The following is a 20,461-nucleotide window of genomic DNA, read 5'->3' on the forward strand; positions in this document are numbered from 1 at the left end:
CATCAATGTGGAAAACAATAATAGAGGGGAATGATTAATTGCTCCCCTAACTAAGATTATGGAAAAACACTAATGATTTTAACATACTAATACCATGTGAATTCACATGCTAAGGTGAGCTAAAAATCACTCTCCTTGAGTTAGTCTCAGGGGAGTGATGGAGAGCAAGAGTGATAGCCCCACTTAAACTGTGAGGTACATGTATGTGTACATCTGAATGGAGATTATATTTCATAAAGTACAGAATGCAGAAGATTTAAATAACAAAGGGATGGGGACTGTTATAAATTATAGGAAATAACAATGTTATGTAGGTTTATTAAGTAAGGTTGACAAAATTATTCCAGGGAATACATAATGATTTAAAATAATGTTGTATATCTAATATCACATCCACAAAGATACAGCCAATTCAATACTTGGATGTTTGTAACACATGTACATAAAAACAGAAATTATGTTTTATGAAGTAAATGCCTAGTACATGGTTTAAAATAATTCTGTATATATATAATATCACATCCAAATAAGATATAGCCAATTCAATACTTGGATGTTCATAATACATGTACATCCAAAAAGAAACTATGTTTTATGAAGTACATGCCTAGTACATGGTTTAAAATAATTCTGTATATAATATTGCATCCATATAGCTACAGCCAATTCAGTTCTCGGATGCCTGTATTTTTGTAATACCAGTATATGTATATCCAAGTGGAAATTATGTTTTATACAGTACAGAGTACAGAAGCTGTAAACCCAAACCCTGCAACCGGCAATGCTATGGAGATTGTTGTCGTGCTTTTAATCTTCCACAACACTTTTTTTTTTTTTGCTGTGGACTATATTTGTTTTGTTTTTTCCCCAGTTTTTGCCGTTGACATTTTCATAATTGCAGGGGTTGAAAGCACAAGGAAAATCAAACATGTTGTAAATGCTGGGAAGGGGTGATGATGTCTTACCATCGCTGTGGCATACGCAGAGTAATCGAGCAGCTCAAAGCGAGAAATGGTTTTGTTTTCTTCGCCGTGCTCCTTCTGAAGGGCAGCCTGCATCCAAATATACGTGTGGTAGTAGTCGCGGGCATTGTACGCAAACCGACCCAGCTGGAAACAGTCTTCAGCTGGGAAGGAACGAACGAGCAGAGATAATGAGGAGTCAGAACTGACTGTCGATCCTTCCACCAATCTAACAACGCCGACACGATGTCATGCACTTGCAAGAACCAGGTCCATGATGCAACAGGGAATGCAAGGAGAGGAAAATGCAGGAACATCCAATTCATGTTTATGGAGTTGAGGTTGAGGTTGAGGTTGAGGGTGGGGTGGGGTGGGTTAGTGGGCTGCATAAGCAGTAGCAGTGGTAAGTATTGACTTTCACATAATATAGATTTCATACCTTCATAAGGATGCTAAATTAGAAAATAGCAGACAGTAATTTGTAGATTATATATCATGCTCGTAACATATATAAACATGTCCTTGAACACATAATCATTGTTGTTTTTTGTTGTTATTGTTATTTTTAAGAGAGCCTCAGGGGAGATTAGCTAAATAATGCTAACAGAGTTTACCCTCGCTCTTAAAATAAAGAATTTAATATTATTATTAATAATAATGTTAACATGACATGAAATGTTACTTCGATGTGTTCGATGACTTTTAAGCTTTTAAATTTAATTTTAAATTAAATTTCTTCTTTTACATGTATATCCAATTTAAAATTCAAACACTGTCCTGGACATACACCTCAACTATCTGAGTGGTCTGTCCAAAACAGAAGTGGATGGTTAGTTGTTGATGAATACATAGCTCGAGTGAGAGACAGAAGTTGGTGTAGTCATTAAAACCAACTCTGGACTCGAGTATGTACTGGAAGCGAACCAAGACCGGCCAAGTTACTGGAAGCGAACCAAGACCGGCCCAGCTACTGGAAACGAACCAAGACCGGCCCAGCTACTGGAAACGAACCAAGACCGGCCCAGCTACTGGAAACGAACCAAGACCGGCTCAATGTCTTTTAAACCAGGAGACATATTTAAAAATCTTAGGTAACCAGATCTCAGTTCATGTTATTTTCACCTAGGTAACTGATTGGTTGGTTACCTAAATTAATCAAATGTACATCTGCATACTGAATGAAGCTCTAGTGATCCTCAATTTTGTAACTTTCAAGTTTAGAAAGTAATGGTTCACCAAGTATAAACATGAAAAATTAATGTTGGAACTAAACACAAAAGTTGATATCATCAATGTCACAAAAAAGTAATACCTACATATACATATGCATATACATATACATATATATATATATATATATATATATAAAATCCCCATTTGACTTTGTCACGGCAAGACAAAAAGTATTGAAATTTCAAACATGTAAGAAGGTCATTCACAAATAAAAGTATGTTAATGAGCACACAAACTTTATGCTGGGGGTTAGTAATGTCAGCATATGCTTTAAAACAAAACAAAAAATCTTTCACCTATTTGACATTTGTGACGTACACTTTTAAGAGATGGTACCCAGCCAAAACAACGTACCCTTTGTGAATGGCTCTTAAATGTAGACGAAACACACACACAACAATGTCAAAACACACAATTAACAAGATGCAATCAAAGACTACATGTACAAAAATCTGCAATCCTCGCCAACCAACCTTAAACATAGAGAAGGCCATATAATCGAGAATTTCAAGTTTTTTCGCCTTATAGTCCGACTGGTTGCGGTCTAGTCTGTCGAGGGTCCGTTCCATCCACATGATAGTGTGTCGGTAGTCGCCGTCAACATACGACAGTCGGGCGAGCTCGAAACACGACTCCGCTGTAAGTAAAGCAACAGAGGGAACATGGGGGCCATGCTGAGATAGGAAAAACAACATGCTACCATCATTACAAGGCTCACACTAGAACATATTTACTTTTAGCCAATTTTTATATATATACAGTTGAATCCACTTAATTGCACATCAGTTAATTGTATAAATTGGTTATTTGCATATTATTCTGTTGCACAGAACCGTTCAGCATTAAACCTATACAAATTATATTGCATAATTGAATAGCTTTATAAATATATATCAGTTATTCGCATAAGAAAACTACACAAAAATCTAGAAATTTTATCATAAAGTGTTGCAAAAGCCTTTAATATTTTACCAGAAACATTTGTATAAAGTTGTGGGTTTTTTAATTATTAAAATGTGGCTAATTTACGGACATTTTTATTAGTCTAAGACTAAAAGTTGTAGCCACTCAGTATAAAACTTAGCAATTGGTTAATTTAGCAATGTACATGGTGAGCCCTGTATTTGAGAAACTTAGCAAGCTTGTTTTAAAAACAACACAACAAAACAAAAAAATTGAAACATTTCTGATGCACATGCACATTGGGAGGGGGAGGTTCCAAAAACATTGGTAGCGGTAGTGGTTGTGGAGGTGGGTGGCGCAGTTGGGAGAAAAACATAAACCATTTCATTTAAAGGTGAAGGAATGATGCAGTGAACTGTACTTAGGTTTCGTATGCCTAGTGTGTAAAATGTATGTCTGCATTTTGTTTCATGAAGAAAGGACATGATGGAATATAGTTGAACATCACATATTCACAAATAGATGGGTGGTGTAAACCTTCATTACGTGAGTAGTCAAATTAGCAATTAGCAGGCAAGTTGTATAAACTTTAGGTTACATGTATAATTGTTTATTGTCAAATGAATATTCAGCATTACATGTGTAAGTTTGTTTTTCACAATATTTGAATGGTAGTTTCCTCTACATTTTCTAAGTCAAGCATTACTTATGATAAACAAAATGTGCTAGTATCCCATAAAGATTTTAAAAAATATTTGACTATGAATGATAAATATTTATTTAAACTAAGAAAAAAAACCTTTCTTGTTGAAAGTCAATAAAACACTGTCAATTTCAACAATTAAGTCTTATAATTCAAGTAAAAAAGAAATACAAATTTATCTTGCATTTGTCAAAATAACTGTTAAATTTTTTAACACATACAAAAGACATACCGGTAGCAAGCACAGCCCCCTCCACAACAGTGCATCCCTCCCTCTATGCACTAGTCACTTAGGTTGGAAAACAATACTCATAGCTAATAGGTTCGCCTTTACTACAAACAGAACTGGAGTGATACCGGGCAACCCGAAAAAACTATTTAGTTCCCTTTTATTTTCAAGCCTAGTGATGAATAATTTTTATTATTGTGTATAAAAATCATTTTATTGCATTTATGAATACATGTACATGTCATAGCAGCAGTGATGGTTTTTATATATGTATTTATATATGTATGTGGGTGTGCCCCCCCCCCCCAACTTTTTGGCACCTTCCTACGCCAAAGATGTAACAAGAATAATCAATTTTATTGCATTTATGAATACATGTAGCAAGAATAATAAATAATATTAGTTAGTATTAGCAAGCACACATAATAAAAACAGTGCATGCATAAAACATGCAAATGGAAATAAATACTGCATAATTATTTTATAAATTATGTATCTGTATGCAAAACCTATCTTCATATACATATATACATATACATTGTAAATGAATCAACAAATATGTAGAATTCATCAAATGAATAACACTAAGTGTGATGATCAATTTTTACTAATCAGTGCATTACAAAAAACCAAGCTTGTATTTTTTCCCAGCCACTAATCATCATCATCATTAAAAATGCATTTCTTCCTTTATCTTGCTTTTTACTCTTTTAATCCCACAGATATATATATATATATAATTAAACAATTATGTGTACAATGTCATGTAATGATTAAATACACTTTTACTACATATTAAAACTGCGACATGAAACGCTGTTTACTGGCTGAAAGGAACAGACCACTGAGGTAAATAGATGTTACAGTCAACTGCATCTTAAGCAGTTAATAATGAATTCTAGAACAGTGCTCACACCAGAACAAACTTTGGTTAGCCAATTTTCAGATTTTCTTGAAAATTATGGTTAAATTAAGGAATATTTTATTAGCCAAATACTAAATGTTGTAAACAGTAATTTTAAAAATTATTACATAGTTAAATTCTGGATGTTGTACCTGTTAGTGCCGATATCTGTCGCCCGTGGATGTCTCCCTCCGCCAGACGTGTCGTGTCTAGCTGGTACGTGTCCTGAAGTCGCATGAATGCTGCAGCCACGCCCGCTAAATCTTCATAATTAGGAAGACTCTGACGGGAGTTTTCTACTTCACTCAGAAGAACTGAAAACACATACAAGACACTAGTGTTGGCAATCAATTGAAATTTCATAATCAACCATTAGTCATAATTTGTCGGCATCAGTTACAATTATTAGAACATAAAAAACATTTTAATCATAAGGACCATGCACCTACTGATGTGTTCACCTGAAGTCAGACCCTACAAATGGCTAATTATATTTTTAATTAATACATTGTAATTATTTAATATCTTTTTTCTTTCTGTACACATGCAAAGGAACATCAATCCCAACATATGTACATCAATTCCATTCTCTAAACTGGAGGATCAATTACAGTCAACATTTTCCCACACAACTGATTATGGATTGTTATAATCGTTCATGGATTGTTATAATCAATCAGCACATCGGTAGACCCATACCAATCAATTTTTGATCATAACCGATCATCACTAACAAACACACAGTGTCACTTCTATAAAATGCTACAAGACCAACTTGGTGGTGTTGTGATTGAACCATCAAGAGTTGAGGCTGGTATAGGTACAATCTTCTGAATATTCTGAGAATGATAGTTGCATTTGTTAAGTCAAGTTTTGTGTAGCCCTTTTTTCATTCACTCATTAAATTTAGGACATCATTTACAAGGTTTCAACAGATTACCATAAGAAAAACTGAATTTTCAATTCCTAGAGGCCTACACACACACACCCACACATACACACACACACACCCACCCACACCCACACCCATACACCTACACACACGCACACCTACACCATTTGATGTGTTAGATGCGGAGCTCTGGTAGGCACATGGAGAAACTAAAGCCAATTTTTTAACATCTAGAGTATTTCCTTGAAAATTATTAAAATGTGGTTAATTTAAGGAGAATGTTGTAGCCACTCTGTATAAAATTATTAAAATGTGGTTAATTTAAGGAGAATGTTGTAGCCACTCTGTATAAAATTATTAAAATGTGGTTAATTTAAGGAGAATGTTGTAGCCACTCTGTATAAAATTATTAAAATGTAGTTAATTTAAGGAGAATGTTGTAGCCACTCTGTATAAAATTAGCAATTGACTAATTTGACAGTGAACAGGGTGAGCCCTGCATTATATGAAATTATTTTACTGGAATAAACTAAAATTTGCCAATTGTTTTCAAAATTCACAATTGTCTCCTTTGTCAAGTCCCAGCTCGAGCTAGCCCTGCTATCTGGAGTCAAGCACTTGTACATAGTAATAAAGTAAAACATGTCACTGCCATATAAGCAAGTGATGTTTTGTATTTAAACATATTCACAAAGCAAAGCACATACCAGCACACCCCATAGAGTACCAGTTGAAATGGGAAATTGGTTGGAATGGGAAATAAAGCAATGAGTCCAGTAAGTGAGATTGATCCTACAATCCGTCACACCTCAGACAAGGACCTACATATGTATGTACATGTATATAGTATTATGAATTTTAAAATATACTCCATCAGTCAATATTCAGGGTTAAACCGTGAAATTTATCAGGGGTGAAAATGCATATATATATATAACAAACTTAATACACATACAAACTGAAATAAACAAAGTTTATTACACTGAAATAGTTAGTGAAGGATGACAGTACTTACCAGTTAGTAGTCAATTTCATAAACATTGTAAGTTTATGTTTATGACTACAGTTATACCTGTGTGTTTGTCATCTATTTCATGCAGAAAATAATATCATGACAGAAAATGGATTGGTGTAGGGATGAAAGAAAAAGAAATATGTATATTTCAAACTATATTAGTTGTACTGTTTGTAGTTTTATGAACTGTTGTTTGGCCGTAGGTTTACCTGTACGTACAAAACCAGGTGTACAGTCAATGACTCCCAGAACCTTAAAGGGGCTGCCAGATCAGCAATACTTAATTGTATGGGCAGAATTCTGCATATATTACACTGGCATAGGAAGTGGGGGGAGGGGGGGGGGAGTGGGAGGCAAGAGGGGCATGGGCCCCACCACTTTGCAGCACTAGTGATATTTTTTTTATATACTCTTCAAAAAAAGAAACGCAAAAGGGTACAAATGGGTTATAACTCCGATTTTATGTTTCCTACCGGTTCATGCTTTGTGAATATAAGGTCATTGCATGTCCCAAACACATTCCCACGGTTACATTCGATAAAACGCAGCTACTGTACAATAAAGTTCCAAAATGTGAATATTCGCAAAAACGCAGCCACGTGCAAACCATGTCACCACTGCACGTGCGTTGTCTGCACGTGCAACATGAACACCGACAGTATAAAAGTGCAGGGTGTTCGCTTGCCTGGCCTCTGTATCTGGCCGACAGTTGACAATCCAGGACATGCCACGTCTCAGTGAACCGCAGAGAAACAATGCCATCGGCCGACTAGACGCAGGCGAATCCAGAACGGCCGTTGCCAGGGCATTCCATGTGTCCCCAAGCACCATCTCCAGACTGTGGGACCGTTACCAGCAACATGGATCAACACGTGACCTCCCTAGATCCGGTCGACCACGGTCACTACCCCCGGGCAGGACCGCTACATCCGGGTACGCCACCTTCGGGAACGATTGACTACTGCCACCTCCACAGCCGCAGCAATACCAGGTTTGCGCAGGATATCCGACCAGACCGTACGGAACCGCCTACGTGAGGTAGGAATTCGTGCCAAACGTCCAGTTCGAGGTGTCATCTTAACACCACAACACCGTCGACTCCGACTGCAGTGGTGCCAGATTCATCGACAATGGCCTCAACTGCGATGGAGACAGGTGTGGTTCAGTGACAGTCCCGATTTCTGCTCCGACGTCATGATGGAAGATGTCGCGTGTATAGGCGTCGTGGTGAACGTTATGCGGCAAACTGCGTGCAAGAAGTGGACAGATTCGGCGGGGGTAGTGTCATGGTGTGGGCAGCCATCTCACACACTGGCAGAACTGACCTGGTCCACGTGCAGGGCAACCTGAATGCACAGGGCTACATTGACCAGATCCTCCGGCCACACATCGTTCCAGTTATAGCCAACGCCAACGCAGTGTTCCAACATGACAACGCCAGGCCTCACACAGCACGTCTCACAACGGCTTTCCTACAGAACAACAACATTAATGTCTTTCCTTGGCCATCGATATCACCGGATTTGAACCCAATTGAGCATCTATGGGACGAGTTGGACCGACGCCTCCGACAGCGACAACCACAGCCCCAGACCCTGCCCGAGCTGGCAGCAGCCTTGCAGGCCGAGTGGGCCACCATCCCCCGGGACGTCATCCGTACTCTGGTTGCTTCAATGGGGCAGGCGGTGCCAGGCAGTTGTCAACACACGCGGAGGCCACACCCGGTATTGACTCCAGATGACCTTGACCTTGGTGGTGTGTCCTATCACTTACTCACAATGGACTAGAGTGAATTGTGAACAATCCTGCAACATTTGGTAATTATCGGACTCACCATTCAATAATTAAATCAATTCTCCAAATGTTACGACAATGTGGTTTTGCGTTTCTTCTTTTGAAGAGTATATATTTATACATATTACACATTTATATATGTGTGCCCCCCCCCCCCCCCCATCCCACTTTTCGGCCCCTTCCTACATCCGTGTAATACATGTAACATACATATTATGTCACCTGATTTTTTCTCTCTCATATATCTTCATGTATTTATAAGGAACATTACACTTTTTAACTGTAACTTTAAAAACGTGTTCCTTCTAAGACAGTCCTGATGTAAACATATGTCAAGTGTAGTGTAATTAACAGCTATGTCTACATACAGTGAAATTTCTCAAAACCGGACCCACTGTAAACCGGAATTCCCCCAAAACTAGATATTTTTAATGGTCCTTTTTTAAAAATTGATACAGAACGTAACCTCTCAAAACCAGATACCTCTTAAAACCGGACATTTTACTTGGTCCTGAGGGTGTCCGGTTTAAAAGGGTTTCACTGTATTTACGACTGACATTTTAAAGGAAGGTTTGAGCGCACAACACAAAGGTAAAACTGCATGACGACTTAAGGGAGGCTGTACGAGACTGGCGGAGTAATGAACAATTCTGACAAATATTTACACACACGTCACTGCCAGATCTCCATGTACGCACTTTTTCAATCTTAATTACACAAGTCATGTACCTGTAATATGGAAATCGCTTGTCCTTGACATTTTAAAGTCAGGAACTGCATAATCTAGCTTTTAAAAACAGATGTTTGCTTTTGTTTAATGACATCACTAGAGCACACAGATTTATTAATCATTGGCTATTAGATGTCAAACATTTGTTACTTTATATATATATATATATATATATATATATATACCTGTATATATATGATCTTAAAAATAAATGCCAGTGTGTTGAAATATCCTTTAGTATCTTACAAATTGAAGTTGATATCTTAAGAAGTATTTTTAAATAATAAATGAACAATCAAAAAAACCAACAAAAAAAACCGTTATATATTTTTTAAGTATTGAGTATTGAGTATATATATATATATACACATATATATACATATATATATACACACACACTCAGCGTCACTATATATATATATATATATATATATATATAGTCATAGAGAGGAAACCTGCTACATCTTTCTATTAGTAGCAAAGGATCTTTTATATGCGCCATTCCACAGGCAGCACAGCACATACCACGATCTTTGATAAACAAGTCATGATGCACTGGCTGGATTGAGATATAGTAAAAATGGTCCACCAACGGGCATCGATTCCAAGTGCTTTACCATTGGGCTACGTCCCACCACCAATCCAGCTTTACTTCCACGGATACATTAAAAATGAAACACAAAGAGAAAGCTGGGAGTGTTAGTTTAATGACACCTAAGTAGCAATCCAGCTTTACTTCCACGGATACATTAAAAATGAAACACAAAGAGAAAGCTGGGAGTGTTAGTTTAATGACACCTAAGTACCAATCCAGCTTTACTTCCACGGATACATTAAAAATGAAACACAAAGAGAAAGCTGGGAGTGTTAGTTTAATGACACCTAAGTACCAATCCAGCTTTACTTCCACGGATACATTAAAAATGAAACACAAAGAGAAAGCTGGGAGTGTTAGTTTAATGACACCTAAGTAGCAATCCAGCTTTACTTCCACGGATACATTAAAATGAAACACAAAGAGAAAGCTGGGAGTGTTAGTTTAATGACACCTAAGTAGCAATCCAGCTTTACTTCCACGGATACATTAAAAATGAAACACAAAGAGAAAGCTGGGAGTGTTAGTTTAATGACACCTAAGTAGCAATCCAGCTTTACTTCCACGGATACATTAAAAATGAAACACAAAGAGAAAGCTGGGAGTGTTAGTTTAATGACACCTAAGTACCAATCCAGCTTTACTTCCACGGATACATTAAAAATGAAACACAAAGAGAAAGCTGGGAGTGTTAGTTTAATGACACCTAAGTACCAATCCAGCTTTACTTCCACGGATACATTAAAAATGAAACACAAAGAGAAAGCTGGGAGTGTTAGTTTAATGACACCTAAGTACCAATCCAGCTTTACTTCCACGGATACATTAAAAATGAAACACAAAGAGAAAGCTGGGAGTGTTAGTTTAATGACACCTAAGTACCTATCAGTAATTATTAGTACAACAGGGCTTCTAGAATTTTTACAACATCCACTAGCCATGGGATCAGCGATTTTAACAATTTACTAGCCACAATTAAAAATTCACTAGCCCTACTTTACTTAATACAATCTTACTAACAGTAATAATCGGATATGCTACCTAAAGAGGAAGATAGAGATTAAACACTAAGATTGGGTGATAGGGGTGGAGGCAGGATATTTATACTTGCAAAATACTTAAATGCAGCATTTGACCCAAAAAAACAAATCACTAGCCATCGGGCATGGAAATATTAGTTATTTACTAGCCCAACATTGAATATCACTAGCCATGGGAGTGGGGCTACCATAATCTAGAAGCCCTGTATAACATGCAGGTGTCAAGAGAATGGACAATGTGATTTCAGGTCAGTCTGTTAAAAGAAAAATGTGTTAAAGCCACAGAGGTACTCCTTGAAATTCAATTCAATTCAATTCATTTATTAATTTTGAACATTTAGTTCATCAGTGTTACATACAGATACATGTACATATACAAGAGATGGTATAATGGTATAATGGAGCAGCAACATATCTTTTATGTACTTTTGCAGACAGAGCAGTACATACCGCAATATTTGTACATTGGTAGGATAAAGAGTAAAATATTTATTCATCAGTGTTTTCTATGACTGAATTTGCAAGTATAATATTATGGAATATTTTGTATTTTATGTTTAACTATGAATTCATATGAAGTAATTAAATACATTTTTTAATAACTACCGTAACCAACTGAATATAAAAAAAAACTATTAATGACTCTGCAATTGATTCACAACACAGACATGTTATAACAGTAAAAAGATAAATTGGGTTATGCTAATTAAGTTGATCTACAAACTTCATTTAAAGATTACCTTGATGCATCAGAGCACCTTTGATTATAACAGTAAAATGATAAATGGTTTTAGTGCAAAATAAGTTGACCTACAAACTTCATTTAAAGATTACCTTGATGCATCTTATCATCTTTGAGTATCGTGGCGACATCACGATCCCAGTCGAGAGTGAAACGTTTAATGAACAAAAACGCACCAATCGGGTTGGCCAGGTAGCGAACAGGGTCCTTTAAAGCATTGGCACTATGAGTTTCCATGTCATCTGCAATGCTGTGAAAACAAAAACAACATCACTGATAATCTTTTAAGGCATTGGCACTATGAGTTTTCATGTCATCTGTAATGCTGTGAAAACAAAAAACACATCAATGATAATTTTTAAAGCATTGGCACTATGAGTTTCCATGTCATCTGCAATGCTGTAAAAGCAAAAACAACATCACTGATAATCTTTTAAGGCATTCATTTGGCACTAGTTTCCATATCATCTGCAATTCATGTTTGAAGCACGTCACAGAACCATTATGGATAGTTTCTTAGATTATTATATAAAGCTGTCATGAAAATCTCTCTCACCGCTATTCCAAGCCAATCGTAGTTCGACACTTGTATATAGCTTCTTTCAGACTGAATTGGGTCTATTAATAGCAAACATGATGGCATTCTAGTGACTGTACCTAGTGTCGGACAAAATGACTGCAAAATTACCGAATTTCTTTTTCACATCTGCACATTCCTGTACATGCGCCTGAACACACACACACACACACACACACACAGAGACAGAAACAGAGAGAGACAGGGAGAGAGAGGCAGAGAGAGGCAGAGAGAGAGAGAGAGAGAGAGAGAGAGAGAGAGAGAGAGAGAGAGAGAGAGAGAGAGAGGGGGGGGGGGTTGTATTTTCTAATATATTTTCCAGGGGGAGCTTGACCCAACACTCCTATAAACTGTGTTTATCAATATCTAGACCCCTGCACATTTCAGTATATGCACCTGAATGCACGCACGCACGCACACACACATATACACTGAGGTGCATAACCTACATGTATCAGTGTTCGAGATTTAAAATTTTGGGCAGTATCCCAGTTGGATACTAACATTTCAAAATACTGGGTTCTTGAAGTCTGGTATCCAAAATTAAATTCTGGTATCCCCGGGATATAGGGATACCGTTAATCTCGAACACTGTGTATATGTACTTTTTTTCAGCCAAATTGGCCCAGAACTTTCCAAATAAAGAGTAATAACATTTGTTTCAAACCCACACACTTCTTAAACAGTGCATAAACGTATTCCAAGACCCCACACTGCTAAGAGTACACACATTCACTGACAGCTTGCCACAGTGACCACAATTAATTAGCTATATGTTTCTACATAGCGTTAGTGGCTATAACATTTTTATTAATATCACCAGGGTGTATACTACCAAATCAAATTCCATAGATGACAATAGTAACATATGTGACTAAAACTCCTACCTGCAGCGTATCAATTGCCATAAACACCATGGATGTACAGGATTGAAAATTAACATGAAAACCATGGTCACCAGCAGGGCCAGTTGAAGAAAAATATTACTGGCCCTTCCCAAATTCAACTAGCCTTCCAATTTTCACATTCAAAGTTAACTGCACAGCCAAATTCAAAAATAGAATGTTCTTTGTTGAATAATAGGTCAGGTGAGGTCAGGTCAGGTCATAGGGTTTTACGTGCACATTCAGAACAAGCTGTTGTAGCGCACGCCTGTCATGGACACAGGAGCCGGCCTTGGCCGGCCCCAACAGGAAAAGTGTGGGGGGGGGGGGGAGGTAGGAGGGACCGCCTGCACTGGGAGGTGCAAGGAAGCACCAGCAGCCCGATTGAATCGGTGGCAGGCGGGTGGGAGTGGTGGTGGTGGTGCTATGGAATTTTGAGTGGAGCCGTTAATGCCAAAGAGAAAAGTGTGTGCAATTTTTGTTGAGTAATTTTGGCGCAATTTTGAACGGTCGGTCGAAAGGTAAATGGTCGAGCTAGTATAGGTTTTGAATCGAGAGTAGCTCGTTAATTATAGACCTTGAATAATAACCACGTGTTCTTCATATATAGACCGTCTGTTTCAAAAGGAAACCGATGACTTGGCATGTAACTTCATAATGAATAAAGTTAAAATTCATATACAAACATGTTAAAAAGTTTTAAACCGATAACTCAAATAACGCTTAACATTTCTTTATAAATTAAATTATACACATTAAATCTCATTTTAATACAGGGGAGAAGACAAAATACTAGAACAGCCAAGGTATACAGCTTGACTTACATTGTCTCTGAAGGAAAATATTTTATAAAATAATGCAGCACGAAAAATACATCAGCTATTGGGTGTCAAACTATGGTAAATGGGAAATCAGGTAAGTGTCTTACCACTAGGCTATGTCTATGTCTAGGCTATGTCTATGTCTAGGCTATGTCTATGTCTAGGCTATGTCTATGTCTAGGCTATGGTACAGCGCTCACTCGATCCTCATTGGTGGCCCCATTGGGCTATTTCTCAGTCCAGCCAGTGCACCACGACTGGTATATCACAGGCCATGGTATGTGCTACCATGTCTTTAGAATAGTGCATATAAAAGATCCCTTGCTGCTTATCGAAAAGAGTAGCCCATGAAGTGGCAACAGCGGGTTTCCTCTCTCAATATCTGTGTGGTCTTTAACCATATGTCTGATGCCATATAACCATAAATAAAATGTGTTGAGTGTGTCGTTAAATAAAACATTTCCTTTCTTCCTCATACACATTATGATTACAGGGCTTCTAGATTATGGTAGCCCAACTCCCATGGCTAGTGATATTCAATGTTGGGCTAGTAAATAACTACTATTGCCATGCCAGACAGGGCTTCTAGATTATGGTAGTCCCACTCCCCATGGCTAGCGATATTCAATGTTGTGCTAGTAAATAACTACTATTGCCATGCCCAACGGCTAGTAAAAAAACAAAACTGTCAAATGTTGCAGTTACGTCTATTTTGTAAATATGAATATCCTGCCCCCACCCCAACACCCAATGTTAGTGTTTTTAAGATCTATCTCCCTCTTTAGGTGACATTTCTGATTATTACTATTATTTAGTAAAATTGTATCAACTTAAAGTAAAGTCGGACTAGTGAATATTTAATCATGGCTAGTAAATTTTTAAATCACTGATCCCATGGCTAGTGCATTTAAAAAAAATTCTAGAAGCCCTGTATTAGTTATATGTACATATATTTATAAATTTAAAATATATATATATATATTACATAATCAAAATATATATGTATTCTTATTGGTCAAAAACCAGTCACATGGCCATCCCTAAATAGTGGTATTGCCCTGAGACGGACTCACTGGTCCATCAAAAGTGATATTGCCCTGAGCAATGAAAATAAAAATGAGACAAAATTATATCCAATAAATGAGTAGGTAACGTAATGCACCGTCAACTGCTAATTCCAATGTAAACAAGCACAAACTTGTGACAAAACGCTTTGCTGTCCTTCAGCAAAAAGATAACATCATACCGAGTTTAATTCCGCAAATACGACAAAAACAAGGTCGGTAGTCATCAAATTGTGTATGGAATATATCGCAGATTTAGAAACGTACATGATACATCAAAATGCAGTTGGAATCGGAACTTTCAGGATTTTATGTTTCAAATAAAAATGCATTTGAAGGTAATCGGTAACTGTTCAGTATAAATGTATGTTCAGATTTATCACATGTTGTGTTTTATTTTGCTACTAATATGATTTTGGCACTCTTGCTGGTTATAATGTCTCGAATTAGATTTTTTGTCTTGGTAACATTTCCACTGTTTATTTCCGCATTTATACAACGTCATAGGATTATGTGACGTCACTATATCCCATCAGTTTTAACGCATTGCTGGAAATTATAAGAGTTGGTGTATTTCAATTTTGAAATTTTGATAAACAAAGCAGGAATGTACGAGTCTTATGGATGACATTATGTAATAAAACAATTATTGACCACATTTCGGGCAATATCATATTTTATGGACCGAAGAAATTGATATTGACCGAGGCCATATGTGTATGTATGTGTGTATATGTGTGTGTGTGTGTGTATGTATGTATGTGTATGTGTATGTGTATGTGTATGTGTATGTGTATGTGTATGTGTATGTGTATGTGTATGTGTGTGTATATATATATATATATATATATATATATATATATATATATATATATATATACATACAGTCAAACCTCTCAAAACCGGACCCTCTGTAAACCGGAAATCCCTCAAAACTGGACGTTTTTCACAGTCCATTTTTAAATATCTGTACAGAAGAGAACCTCTCTAAACCGGATACCTCTTATAACCGGACTTTTTACTTGGTCCCGAGGGTGTCCAGTTTAGAGGGGTTTCACTGTATATATATTTATTATTCTCTTCTTTTTTTTTCAAATTGAGCGATATCCATTTGTAATTATTGAAGTTAATTTTCCCGAACAATCGTACGTAGAAACAGGGAGTATTTTTGCACAGAAACACATCATGTTTTGTTGTGCAAGTTCTAGGGATTACTACACAATTTTGAAAAAAAAAGTAAAATATTTCATTTTAAAAAATAATAACTAAAAATTAATTATATGTGTGGTTTATACTACAAAATTACTATTTACATGTACAGTATGCTACTTTATGGAAACTGAACAAACATATTTCTTAAATAAATAATATATATTAATTTTTAAAAAAGTTTTTGCATGTCTTAATTTCTTTAAATTGCTCTTTTGCTGTGTTTTTGGGGGGGTGGGGCCTCATTCCCCACCCCATGTATCTACATATAGGTCTGGACTCCTTGTTATTGGAAATACAGTATTTACTAACATTTCAAATAAAATTAATGGCCTTAAATTAATTACCACAACCATTTCAATTCACAACTTCCACACAAATACAGACTTGTCAGTTTTACGTACATGTATTATTCACACAATACACCTACACACGTAACTGCACATAAGGAAATTAATTATGTCTTGTATATTTAAGGTTACTCAGTTTATTAATGAACAATTCATCAAACCGATCATTTACAACAGTGTCATAACTGTTGTGTTGTTAGCGACACCGGCAGCCTAACGACTAATTTCCTGTTAAGTGCCCACCAGCATTCTTTCTCATCAATCTTGAAACTGAGACAGGATGCTGTGGAACTGATTATACGACATGTCATCAAAGACAACCCTTCGTGCAGTCCCAATTAACATCAATCAGTTTAGATCCTTTAGGCCATTCAGGAAAAAAAATAATGATGGAAACTAAATAAACTATAGCTGGTGTAGAAGCCATGAAAACCGCATTACAAGGCCAAGCATAACAAAAATAATGATGGTAACTATAGCAAGCCATGAAAACTGAATTACAAGGCCAAGCATAACAAAAATAATAATGGTAACTATAGCGAGTATAAGCCATGAAAACTGAAAGAAAGAAAGAAGTGTTTTATTTAACGACGCACTCAACACATTTTATTTACGGTTATATGGCGTCAGACATATGGTTAAGGACCACACAGATTTTGAGAGGAAACCCGCTGTCGCCACTACATAGGCTACTCTTCTGATTGGCAGCAAGGGATCTTTTATTTGCGCTTCCCACAGGCAGGATAGCACAAACCATGGCCTTTGTTAAACCAGTTATGGATCACTGGTCGGTGCAAGTGGTTTACACCTACCCATTGAGCCTTGCAGAGCACCCACTCAGGGTTTGGAGTCGGTATCTCGATTAAAAATCCCATGCCTCGACTGGGATCCGAACCCAGTACCTACCAGCCTGTAGACCGATGGCCTGCCACGACGCCACCGAGGCCGGACCATGAAAACTGAATTACAAGGCCAAGCATAACAAAAATAATGATGGTAACTATAGCTAGAGTTTAAGCCATGAAAACTGAATTACAAGGCCATGGATGAATGGATCCACTGAGGTTGTTTGATCACCTCAAAGAAAGCACTCAACCGACTGAGCCAAAGCCTGCGCCCCCCCCCCCCCCCCCCCCCGAATGTAGGTACATATGTATAAATTTACATCTAATATTGCCAACCATGACTTTTTTTTTTAATCAAACATTTTATTGTTTTAAATTCAGTTTACAGGGAAATTGGATGTAGCAGAATTGTTACATTTACCTTTAAGTAATCATATTTAACAATAATTTTCATCCAATAAATTTGTATAGGTTGTTTTTTTCAAATGACATAAAAGGTATAAATGTACATATAAAATACAAATTTATCTGCACATCAGACCAACTCAAAAGGTTAATACTGACAGTTACCCCATTTCTTGTTAGTAGAGCACATTTTTCTATGGAAAATATTGCATAAACTATTTATTTTAATGGACATCAGCTATTGACTAATATTATTATACTATGAAATAAATGTCGGGATTCTTGTATTTCCCAAGCAAGAGCATGAATACATGAATCCTGACACAAGTTTTGTAATATCAGTATGATTCACACGCGAGTATAATAATTTCTTTATTATCCACATTATCCATATTATTATTTTTAATAATAACTAGGACCATGTCAATACATTTCAAACATAACTAGATGGAGACAACAAAATGACATAATTTTTAAAAGTGATTACCTAGAGCCAAGTTAAGTTATGACGTCACTTCCAAAAATTACATCATTTGTTGTGTACATGAAATCATTATGTCACATGTGTCATAATGGATATATTTTCCTGTATATCTTAAATTATGTGAATAATGAGGGTTAGCTCTGGCAGTCAACCAAATTCACCAATTGCAAATTTTTAAAACAACTGGCGAATTTTATTTTGAGTTGGCGAAGTAATTTTAATACATTTTATTATAAAATACCTGGTTTTGTGCCAGTTTTGAAATTTAATAGATAATCTGGCGAAACTTTGTGTTCACCCAGAGCTAGCCCTGGAATAATAAAAACAAAGAGAATCTTTTGGGCTTAAAGTTGAGGGGTGGGGGGTGGGGGGGAGGAGGCAAAACCTAACCGTATCCAATTACTACTGAATAGGTGGCTATTTATTTTAAAAAGGAGGTTATCATAAACATCTTCCGAAATACGGTAAATTTAACAGTCACTGAAATGTTATAGCTGTCAGCGTATTTTGACATGTCTGAATAGCTGTTACAGTTTTAAATATTGTTAAACCAAAATTCTGTTTTGCTTCTTTCTTTTATTTAAAAAAGTGTTGAGCCAAAAAAATAATATGAAATTATGGGCCGTACCTAGTTGCCCTCCCCACCAGCTTTGTTTAAATATATACTTTTCCAGACGCCTGTGCTGGGGGAGGTTTTGGGGGATCAAAAAACCCTCCCTGCTCCCAATTTTCTTTTTTTTCAATAAACTTTCCGGGAAAGCATCACTCAACCCCCCTATAAACTTCACTTGCTAGTCTAGACACTCTTCATGCTAAAATTATTGTGCACACGCCTGTTTTCAAGGATTGGATCTATGGGGAATATCATCAGGTCAGGTCAGGTCATAGGGCTTTACGTGCACATTCAGAGCAAGCTGTTGTAGCACACGCCTGTCCTGGGCACAATAGCCGGCTCCTCTGTCCAGGACAGGAGGAATGTCATGCAAGTCCAGTCAGTTTAACCACTTTGTGATGACAGGTACACATGTACCTTTTTCTAATTTCTTTTTATTAAAACATGGACATCTTTTACTTGTATTTAAACAATGATCTCGTATCTCATCTAAACATATTTTAGATCACTATGAAGTATGGTTAAATACTGTTATATTAACTTGCTGGATTTCACAGGTCACTCCCCCCCCCCCCCCCTTGGATAAACTATCATCTGCCCTTCCTTTTTAATATTTTGAAAGTGTTAAAGCCTGTTTTTTAGCTGGCAAATACACTATATTACACATGACAATGCCTTGATGTATTTTGTACTGCCTCACCCCCAACTACCAAGCTATTTTACGACATTGAAAAAAAACTATTCTAGTAGTTTCTACCATTATGATCAACATTAATTAAATAAATGAATCACCTTTTTAGTTTTTCCAGTTTCTCCTCTTCTCTCTGAATATAATTCTTCAGTGTCCGGGCAATGTCTCTTTCAGCATACAATGCATTTTCTAGATGGGCAACAGATGTAAATATTTCGGCCCTAGCAATCGTCATCATCCAAACGATGGGAAAAAAACTTTGGAAGATGTCCATGATCATGATTCGCAAAATCGTAAACAGTCTACAAAAAAAAGTTGTGAACTGGTTGTGTTTTTGATAAACTTGCAAAGTTCTAGCTACACAAAGAGTCAGTTTTTATGTCGTGACAATGTTAACGACAGAAGGAAACTGCACACGTTGTCATTTTGTGTACGTGCAGCCTGTTGCGTTACGTAGAGCGTCCGAAAACCAAACTGGATCTCAAGAATTTGTCTTGGGAAAGCCACTGTATCGCCTTACTTCTTCCGCTAAATAACTCTAGTGACCAGTTGTCTCCCTTGGTGAATAAAATTAAGCTTATTTGTTTATGTATATTATTTAGGTTGTTTGGACAAGTAAAACTTATGAAATCGATTATAAATGGCAATGTATTTATTTTTAAATACAAATTATAGGTCTCCATAAAATAAATAAATAATCAGAGTTAACAATATAATATGTAATTAATAATAAAATACTTTATTGTTATAATTCAAATATAAACAGAAGAAAAATA

General features: G+C 36.6%; 1 protein-coding gene across 2 annotated transcripts in view; it reads right to left on the reverse strand.

Moving 5' to 3' along the window:
• Positions 1-20,194, reverse strand: part of LOC121378479 (prolyl 4-hydroxylase subunit alpha-1-like) — a 46,500-nt gene extending 26,306 nt beyond the window's left edge. Inside the window, exons 1-4 of one of the 2 annotated variants that reach the window (XM_041506668.1) lie at positions 19,787-20,194; positions 11,835-11,992; positions 5,087-5,248; positions 966-1,126 (exon numbers count right to left, since the gene is read on the reverse strand). In XM_041506668.1, the coding sequence (XP_041362602.1) occupies positions 966-1,126; positions 5,087-5,248; positions 11,835-11,992; positions 19,787-19,965 (660 nt within the window). In that variant the 5' untranslated portion in view covers positions 19,966-20,194. Of the gene's footprint in view, positions 1-965; positions 1,127-2,668; positions 2,833-5,086; positions 5,249-11,834; positions 11,993-19,786 lie in introns of both variants that reach the window. The other variant, XM_041506667.1, reaches the window with a different exon arrangement.
• Positions 20,195-20,461: the final 267 nt, after the last annotated feature.

Source organism: Gigantopelta aegis, chromosome 8, assembly GCF_016097555.1.
Source record: "Gigantopelta aegis isolate Gae_Host chromosome 8, Gae_host_genome, whole genome shotgun sequence".
Taxonomy (NCBI): domain Eukaryota; kingdom Metazoa; phylum Mollusca; class Gastropoda; order Neomphalida; family Peltospiridae; genus Gigantopelta; species Gigantopelta aegis.